General features: G+C 42.4%; 2 protein-coding genes across 6 annotated transcripts in view; one reads left to right on the top strand and one right to left on the bottom strand.

Annotated features, from left to right (window-relative positions):
* The window catches only part of oat (ornithine aminotransferase), a 31017-nt gene extending 26669 nt beyond the window's left edge, over nucleotides 1–4348 (bottom strand). Inside the window, exons 1-2 of one of the 5 annotated variants that reach the window (XM_043712645.1) lie at nucleotides 4220–4348; nucleotides 986–1206 (exon numbers count right to left, since the gene is read on the bottom strand). In XM_043712645.1, the coding sequence (XP_043568580.1) occupies nucleotides 986–1184 (199 nt within the window). In that variant the 5' untranslated portion in view covers nucleotides 1185–1206; nucleotides 4220–4348. Of the gene's footprint in view, nucleotides 1–985; nucleotides 1207–3386; nucleotides 3410–3484; nucleotides 4110–4131 lie in introns of those variants that run through there. The other 4 variants (XM_043712646.1, XM_043712649.1, XM_043712644.1 and 1 more) reach the window with 4 other exon arrangements.
* Nucleotides 4175–9841, top strand: part of LOC122561158 (phospholysine phosphohistidine inorganic pyrophosphate phosphatase) — a 194819-nt gene continuing 189152 nt past the window's right edge. The window contains exon 1 of the mRNA XM_043712654.1: nucleotides 4175–4252. Within this exon, the coding sequence (XP_043568589.1) occupies nucleotides 4203–4252 (50 nt within the window). The 5' untranslated portion in view covers nucleotides 4175–4202. The remainder of the gene's footprint in view (nucleotides 4253–9841) is intronic.

The following is a 9841-nucleotide window of genomic DNA, read 5'->3' as shown; positions in this document are numbered from 1 at the left end:
TGGGGCCAGTGTAGTTGCGGAAGATGGATTGTTCCACATATCTTACGAAGAGGCAGGCATAGCTGGGGCCCATGCGGGTGCCCATGGCTACTCCTTTCGTTTGGAGGAAGTGGGAGGATTGGAAAGAGAAGTTGTTCAAGGTGAGGACCAGTTCAGTCAGTCGAAGGAGGGTGTCAGTGGAAGGGTACTGGTCGGTACGGCTCTGTGGAAGGGTACTGGTCGGTACGGCTCTGTGGAAGGGTACTGGTCGGTACAGCACCAGAGGAGCAGGAGAATACACGGTTCAGGCAAAAGCCCCTCATCAGGAATCTGATGATCAAGACTCCTGATAAAGGTTTTTTACCCGAAAACGTCGATTCTCCTGCTCCTCAGATGCTGTCTGACCTGTGCTTTTCCAGTACCACATTCTAGACTCTAATCTCCAACATCTGCAATCCTCACTTTCACCCAGATACATAAAATGAGTAAATTTAATTGTGAGGATAGGTTAGACAGACTCTGCTCATTTTCATTTGCACTTAAGAGTAAGGGATGACTTGACCGAAGTATACACGATCCTGAATGATTTTGACAAAGTGGGCCGAGAAAGGATGTTTCCTCTTGTGGAGGAATCCAGAATTGCGGGGCACTGTTTTAAAGTTAAGGGCCCCCCTTTCGAGGCAAATCAGATTTTTTTTTATCTCCCAAAAGTTTGCGACACTTTGGAACACTGGTCATTGAATCTATTTCTGCTTTTAAAGTTTAAAGGTTATTGAGAACTTGGAAACTCAAAACATGAATAAATCAACCATGAACATATTGTACAGCAGAGCAGGCACAAGAGGCCAAATGGTCTACTTCTGCTCCTAATTCTATTTATACTTGCAACACAAAAATAACATCCACTATTTCACTCAAAAGCACAAAAACATGCTGTGGAGACATTTGCCTTGGGCACTGTTGGTTGTAGAATTGATTACAGTGTTAAGTATTCAGCAATGCTTACCTTCCCCTTTGGCCAATGCTACAGGCAGTGGACTGTAATTATGTGCCCCATACTTTTCTTCACGTGCAAAGACTTCTTCTGAAGTGAGTGATTTCTCAATTTTTAATGATGTTTCTGTGGCAGAGTAAGCAACGGTCTTGAATCTTTGTCTTAAAGTTAAAGTGCAGGAATTTATGCACCGTGAGAATCGGGTCAGCATTTTTAAAAATGTTCAAGCTTTTCTATACAAATAAAAGAAACAGAGTTAGTTATATATTAAATGTTATGCAATTTAAGTAGCAATAGTCCTGGGCTCAACTCTTATTTTATCTCAATGCTTCAGCTATGATACTGAAACATTCAAATGGCTTTAAACTAACAGTGAAGTATGTGTGGATGAACTATCCATTCAAAATATGAATCACTTCCTGATTCCCAAACAGCAATGGTAACACCAGTCAATTTAAAATTTCTGGTCTACATTAGAATATTTATCGCACAATAAAACTGCTGAAGGACCAGAGCTAGAAGATATTACAAATGACCAGCATTTAAAAAGGAAAGAATGACTGAGAGACTCATCTCCCGATTGGTATGCATGAGACATTTCCAGAATTCCTGAACAATCCAGACAACACACAAAATAAGCCTAATTCTTTCCTAACATTCCACAGAAGGCAAAATCTTAACAATCCTTTACAAATCCATGATGCAATCTGATGTCTGATGTCAACGGCATCATCAAATTGCATCACACCCAAAAAGTACCTTTCCCCACACAACTGTACAACCAACTCAACGAAGTATATTAGTCTGAAATCACCGCATAAATTAGTTCATAAGTATGCATTTTTACGATAACTCTTCATGAAATAGAAATCAAAACTAAAACAGTAATGAAAGATCGAACAACATATTTGAATTTGAATGTTTTTGCGTATACAAAGTTCATGTAACAAAGTCTGCAAAGCTGCTAATTTCAGTGCCAGTGGAAACTTGGAACATAGTAATCTGATACTTTCAGATGATGCAATATTCAGGAATCATTGCTCTATTTAACAAAGGATTAGTTTATACAGCCTTGGATGAACACCTCTGACGCAAGCACCAATATACAAATATTTACAGAAGTTGATTATATTGTATTTTACAAACAGATTAAGATATAAGGAAGGCAATTTATTTCCTGCTTCATTCTACTCTCGGCCCAGAGTCCAGCCCCAAAAAGACAGTCTTGTGCAGCTTCAGTTTGCATTTTTTTTTACTCCTATTGTGAATTAAACCATTCTATTGCAGCCGTGCTAACCAAAATATTACATTGTCTTTGTTTCAGATTTTCCACAATGCTGTAAATACTAATCGCAAACAGCTCTGGAGACAGAAACAGTTTAGGTGAAATGTTTCATGCTACAAATGCTGTCTCATTTCCAGCTTTTTCTCAACTTATTACTTTACTACAATTTCAAGCACTTAGGTTTAAATCTGAAATTATAAACTGTTCCTCTTGCTGACTTAAGGTTCTCAAAAAGAATTTACTCCACACAAAGTTTTAATTTGCGATCAAACCCAATAAAGTTTGTTAAACTATACATAAACCTAAACATGGGTATTATTTGACATTTGACCCTCCAACTTGGCACCACTCAAACTGTCCTACCTGTCTATCTTCCTTCCCACCTATCCGCTCCACCCTTCACTCCAACCCATCACCATCACCCCACTTCATCTACCTATCATATTTCTAGCTATCTTCCCCACAGCCCCCACCCCATTCCCATTTATCTCTTAGCACCCTTGTCCCCCACCCCCCCCCCCCACATTCCTGATGAAACGTCAACTCTCCTGCTCCCTGACCGGCTGTTCTTTTCAGCGCCTCACTTTTTGACTCTGATCTGCAGCATCTGCAGTCCGCACTTACTCCTATTATTTGACATGTTACAAAGTTATCCATGAAATTTTATTTTTTCAACAAATCCCAATTAGTTTTTTTTTCAAAATGTCAAAGACTTTAACAGAAATTCAAATGCACTAGGGCTAAATTAAAACAGCTTGGTCCAGCTTCACCCTCCGAGCACAAAATGTAAATTATAAATCGTGTACATACACTGTTGAGTCTAAAATAAACAATATACTTCCTCTTGAAACCAGCTTAGGAGAAACTGATGAAAAGTTTGATTAAAGATCAACCCAAATCAAAAATCATTGCCCAGCCACAGCCTGGTCAGGTTTGTTTTCGCTTACAACATACAAACTGATTCTGCATTCATAATAGATATTCATACAAATAGCACTTTAAAACCAAATTAAACATAAATAGAATAAAATCAGCAGTCAATTAAAAGACTAATCTCAAGAGCATTAAAATGCAGCTCGTGGCTTCCTTTAAATTTCAAAAATATATTTTTCAGAAAAATGTCTTTACATATTAAAACAGTTCGGTTCTGTCCAGTAGCACATGAAGAAATAAACAAATATTGCAGTTCGACTATATCCAACCAATAAAATAAAGGCATTTCTTACTTGCGCAAGATTATATTCCAACGTAAGCAATGTGGCACTTATAAATTCTCCAAAGTGCGCTGCACAACTAAGTGAGACAGACATTTGTTGAGAAATAATTTTAGCAGATCTGCAGCTTGGGGGCAGGTCCCGTACGGGCCAATCACCAGGCTCCCTTTCGGTGGAGGAGCTTGTGACTAGAAACTGGGGAGCTTTGCTTCGAATATGTTGCAAACGGAAGACCAAGCAAACACCTTCCTCCCCAGCCTACGTTGCCGATTGCACCTCAACGCCCCCACCCCCAAGAAGCTTCTCGATCTTCCATCCGTCCTAACGCAACCTGAGCGCATCAAAATACACACAGTCACAATCCCCTTCTGCTATCAGCCGAGTCTGCACGAACTGTTTATTCTGCAATCGGAGACCGCGGCTGTCTCCACATCCTGCACAGCCCCATTCCCCTACTCTCCCCAGATGGCAGACAACCCACCCCCTCTCTCCGAATAGCAGGCCAGACCCTGTTCTACTGCCCCAGGAACCGATATCGCGGCCAGTCGCAGCGTGGGGCGGATTTCCCAGTGTTCTCCACCATAAAGGATTAACACGGCCACGCCTGGCCGGCCCGGACAGGGGAGGGTTGCCCGGGTGCTGAAGAAGGGTTGTATAACCTATAATCACCGCCTGCCCGATTCTCAGGCGCTCAGGGAAGAAGGTGCCGAATCCGGTGCGTACACGCTCGATGGTCTACATCCTCACCTCCTCTGCTGCCGTTGGTTTGAATGCGATCAGGTGCGCGCGCACGCCCGACGACCTTTTAAATGGGCGCGCTCGCGAGAGGACCACGTGTCGCCGTACGTTAACGCGAGCCGGTTGGGAACTGCGTCACAAACCGCCCCTGTGAGTGGGGGAGGCCATTAGGTCCGTTGTGTGCGGGTGCTGGCTCCCTGTAAATGACGAAACCGGTTCGTTAGCGTGGTGTTTTCTTTACCCATGGTCAGGTTTTTTTTTCCCCCCCTTTGGCGTTTAGGTGCTGGTTGAATTACCTCAGAAAGCCGCCTTATGCTTCCACCACGTTCTTAGATTGCGCATACCCGAGTCTAAGCGCTGGCTGTGGAAGAAATTGTTGCCTGGTGTTGTCATTACTTATTTTCTCATTCACCTTAAATCCTCTGTTAACCCACCAATTGATGCCAAAATATCATGAACAAACATTAATGTATTCAAACGTAGTGTTGGTGTGTGATTTAGTGGGTAACTTTTGGGTGGTGGTGTGAAATTTTGCTCTTACTATTTATTATTCATTTGGGAAGTGTTATTCAAAGAACCTTCATAATTAATGACATGAAAGGAAGACCTTACAAGGAAAGGCTGAGGGAACTGAGGCTGTTTTCCTTGAAGAGAAGTAGGTTGAGAAGTGACTTTATTGAGACATCTAACCAGAGGGTTAGATAGAGTGGACAGTGAAAGCCATTTTCCTCGGATTGTGAAGGCATATCAGGGATAGTTTCTTTACTCAGTGTAGGGGCATGGAACGGCCTGCCTGCAACAGTAGTAGACTTGCTGAAGTTATGGGCATTTAAATGGTCATTGAATGTACAAATGGATAATAATAGAACGGTGTAGGTTAGATGGACACCAGAATAATTTCACAGGTGAGTGCAACATCCTCGGCTGAAGGGCCTGTACTGTACATGGAACTTTACATATTGCAGCAATGTGTTGCATTTTGTAATAGTAGACAATAGCCTACTACATGGACTTAATAGATGAAATTCAGGCAAAAGGAGAATATTCTCCATCACACTCCTGATCTGTTCATTGTAAATGGTGGAAAGGCTTTGGAGAGTCAGGACGCGAGTCGTTTGCTATAAAAGTTCATGCCTCTGAACAAGTCAGGCCTCACATTATTTTAGTAAAAAGTCCATTTCAATTTGTGATCAATGGTTATGTCCATGAATTTGATGTTAGGAGATTTTATGATGTTACTATTGTCAAGTTAAGGCAATGAGAGTCTTCTTGTTGGAAGTAGTCATTGTATGGCACTTGCATTACACAAATTCTGCTTGCCACGTATCAATCTCAATTTTGCTCTAGTTCAACTGCATGTATGCACATTGTTACCAAATGGTGGTAATTAAACACACAAAACTAACTCGCTTCCATCATCTGGCTGTCATACCCAAGACCTTTTATGGATTAAAATGCTTTTTTAAGGAAGAAGCATGAAAAGACCATAGTTGTTATCTAATCACAGATTGTGACCCATATGGAATAAGCAAAATTGACTGCAATTAAATTGCTATTTTTAACTAAAGATGTAGAAATGAGGCAATTGGATTAGTATCATGAAATTCTCAATTCCTGTTTTTAATTACATTTGTATGATTTCACATAGTGGGAGATGAAAGGTTCACCTATAGTTAGCTACTTTTAGAAGATGATGAAATTAGAATTACACACTGGATGACATTCAAGCAGCTCCTTTGTGGAGCAGCGGAGAGAAAGAACCTAGATTGTTAACAGCAAGGACCTGCCCCAGAGGTGTGTCATAACATGTCCAAATAGGTTGATAAAAATAGTTTCCTGTCCTGGGATGCATTGACAGTGATCTTACCTATGGATTAGAAGGCCCAGTTTAAGTTCCAGTTGTGCCATAATGTGTCAAGTAGGCTGACTGCAAATACATTTCTTTCCTCATACCATCTAATTTTGATCTAATCTTGTGAAGAAATAGCTAAGACTACATTGTGCCTTAATGGGTATCTTGTGATCTTTGAGGTCAACACGTGTCAATGGAGCAAGGTACATTTGCTTAATACTTCTCTTCCCCGTTAGTGAAGGTACTCACACTCTATTGAACTGCAAGTCATGACATTACAGCTTCCATGTCCTTGCATGCGAAATGAAGGCTGCTAGGATTGTGCTGTTGTGGTAGGTTTGAGATGGCAGTGTTGCCTCCCAGTTGTTGATTCATTCAAAGGTCAACCTTTTTTTTGGGCCACTTTACATATATTCAGAAATAACAATAGGAAGAGATGTTGTCAGGCTTGAGGGTAATATTACAATCATGCATGCCTCCAAGTTTCTGTTGGACATGGCAAGGTGCTTTCAACTCAACTCAAAGCAGCAGTGCAGAATTAAATGGTGCACATGTGGGTTGGGGCCTTGGCCAGATGCAACACTATGCTCTGTGTGGGCAAATCCTGGAGCTCAATGCTTGAGTATGTCAAGTGTGAGGTATCCCTTTACTAAGACTGTTCTTACTGTTCTAATGATCTGTCTCATTTGACGAAGCAAAACAGATATCAATCCAACAGTTTTTCTGACACTTAAAAGAACTGCCGTAGAAGACAGAGGTTCTCACAATAATTCTCCAAGACTTTGTGGAAAGGAAGATTGTGCCAGGGCAAATATTGTTTCCATTTTCAAAGATACCAGAATAAACCAGGAAATTATAGACCTGTTGGTCTTCAGTTATTGGTAAATTAGTTATCTTTAACACAGGATTGCACTTTTAAACATTTGGAAAACAGCTTCATCAGTAACTGGGCATTAATTTCTAAAGGTCCTGAGAATTACAAAAGAGATATGATGAGAATATGGAGTGTTCTTACTCAATGGTGGAAATGTGATTAGAGGACAAAGATTAAAGATAATTGAAATAACTCCATAAAAGCCGGTATTTCGTTACCAACTCAATCATCATTTACACGTGTATAGTACTTCGAACACTACTTCGACATTTTCAGAGCCAACTCTGAGTGAACAGAACCTCTGACACTGCTGTTTAGATCTGTCAGTCTGGGTTCAACAGATTAGATAAGGCAAAAGTGAGGACTGCAGATGCTGGAAATCAGTGTTTAGATTAGAGGGGTGCTGGAAAAGCACAGCTGGTCAGACAGCATCTGAGGAGCAGGAAAATCGACATTTCAGGCAAAAGCCCTTCAGGACTGAAAGCAGGGAGCCTCCAGCGTGGAGAGATAAATGGGAGGGGGGGGTGGGGCTGGGGAGAAGGTAGCAAACAGAACAATAGGTGGATGGGGATGTGGAGGAAGGTGATGGGTCAGAGAGGAGAGTGGAGCAGGTAGGACCGGTCATGAGGATGGTGCTGAGCTGGAAGTTTGGAACTGGGGTAAGGTGGGGAGGGGAAATGAGGAAATTGGTGAAGTCCAAATTGATGCCCTGGGTTGAAGTGTTCTGAGGCAGAAGATGAGACGTTTTTCTTTCAGGCGTTGGGTGGTGAGGGAATGGCCATGGAGGAGGCCCAGGACCTGCATGTTATTGATAGGGTGGGAGGGGGAGTTGAAATGTTGGCCCACAGAACGGTGGGGTTGATTGGTGCTCGTGTCCTGGAGATGTTCCGTAAAGCGCTCTGCGAGAAGGTGTCCAGTCTCCCTTGCTGGTAAATGATGGCCCATTGTATGTGACCAACACTTCCAGGAGCCATGTATTGCAAAAGATGCTCACAACTTTTTTATCATCATCCATGTGTTTGACAAATGAACTATGTGCACGTCCAACCACTTTGAGTGGGTGTCCACAATGACTAAGAACATTGACCCCATTGAAAGGCCTGGCATAGTCGATGTGTAATGGAGTCCAGGGTTTACCCATCCATTCCCACAAATATGGGGGAAATCAGCTGATGTTAATTTTTGTTCTTGTTGGCACTCTGGGCACTGCCCCACCAACGTGGATATGTCTGGATCCTATCCTGCCCACCAGACATAATGTCTCAACAACATCTTCATTTTAGACACTCTTTGATGACCCTGGTGGAATTCAGCAACTTTTGCTCAGGAGAATCACTTGCTCCCCATATTAAAATGTCATCCTGCCATGGTCTCACTGGGTCCAGAAAGTTTCAATGAGGAGAAAGTGGTGCTGGAGTTCAGAGTGGAGAGTGTGGTGCTGAAAAAGCACAGCAGCTCAGGCAGCATTGGAGGAGCAGGAGAATCAACATTTTGGGCATAATCCCTTCATCAGAATGCCCTCATTCTTGATGAAGAGCTTATGCCTGAAATGTTGATTCTCCTGCTCCTCGGATGCTGCCTGACCTGCTGTGCATTTCCAGCACCACGCTCTCGACCCAGAAAGTTTCAATTCTGGTTGTGATGGCCCTTTTGTTTCCCCGATCACCACCAGCTGTTTTAGTTTTGCCAGGACTGGATCTTTTAGCATCCACAGTCTGATATTGTCAGCGGTGACCAGAATGGTGTCCATGAAGTTTAAAACCGGAAAGGGTTCTTTCAGTGGTGTATCAGCCAGTGGGAGGTGGCTCAAGGCATCCATATTTGCTACTTCGCCTCCCGGATGGTATTCCAACTGACAACCGTATGCACTTAGAATAAGAGCCCATTGCTGAATTCAACCTAAAGCTATGTGTGGCACGGCCTTATCCATTTTGAGTAGCCCTAGCAGGGGTTTGTGGTGTGTTACTATTACAAACTTACATCCATAAAGATATTGGAATTTTCTCACATCAAGGATAAACGCCAAACCTTCCTTCTCTGGCTGGGTGTATTTGCACTCGACATCAGCCAAGGTCCAGCGACGATATACAACAGGGTGTTCTTTTCCATTGGGCCATCTCTAAGCCAACACTATCTCAATATTGTACAGGGAGGCATTGCATATCAGCACCAGATGTTGCTTGGGCTCATAGTGTGTCAACATCTTAGACAATGATAATTGCTTCTTCACTTCCCGAAAGAAAACATCTTGGCTACAAGACTATTTCTAAGGTTGACCCTTTTTCAATAGCAGATGTAAAAGTGCCAGGATGAAGACCAGATTACATATGAACTTTCCATTATAATTCACTACTCCAAAGAAAGAGTTAAGCTCTGGTACAGACGTGTGAGCCAGGGCACCTTTGATCAGTCTTATCTTCCAATGGATGGAACCCATAGACACTTGTTGAGTCTGTGGCCCTAATAGGTTACCAGGGGTGCCAGGAACACACATTTTTCCCTTCTAACATGTTCACCCATCTTGTAGAAACATCTAAGGACTATGTGTAGGTTCTCTAAGTGCTCTTTATTGGTTTTCCATGTTATTAACACATCATCCAGATAAATGGTGACCTGAGTAGATGTTGTAAAATGTTCTCCATCATCTGCTGAAAAATGGCACAGGCTGATGATTCCAAATGGCAATCTCATATATTGGTACAACCCTTATGGGTATTACAGGGGAACCTCGATTATCCAAACGTGATGGACAGGCACTATTGAGTTTGGATAATCGATTATTCGGTTAATTGATTAAATACCTTTCCTCTGGGGCTCAGAGTTTTTGAGGTCTGCTCCCAGTTCAGGAGACTGCAGCAGCACACACCCTCAGGCCCAACCCATCCAACACTGCGCCCCCCCACTC

The sequence above is a fragment of the Chiloscyllium plagiosum genome, chromosome 22 (genome assembly GCF_004010195.1).
Source record: "Chiloscyllium plagiosum isolate BGI_BamShark_2017 chromosome 22, ASM401019v2, whole genome shotgun sequence".
Lineage (NCBI taxonomy): Eukaryota > Metazoa > Chordata > Chondrichthyes > Orectolobiformes > Hemiscylliidae > Chiloscyllium > Chiloscyllium plagiosum.
Note: the sequence above shows the minus strand (reverse complement) of the source record. Positions and strands in the feature narration are given on the sequence as shown.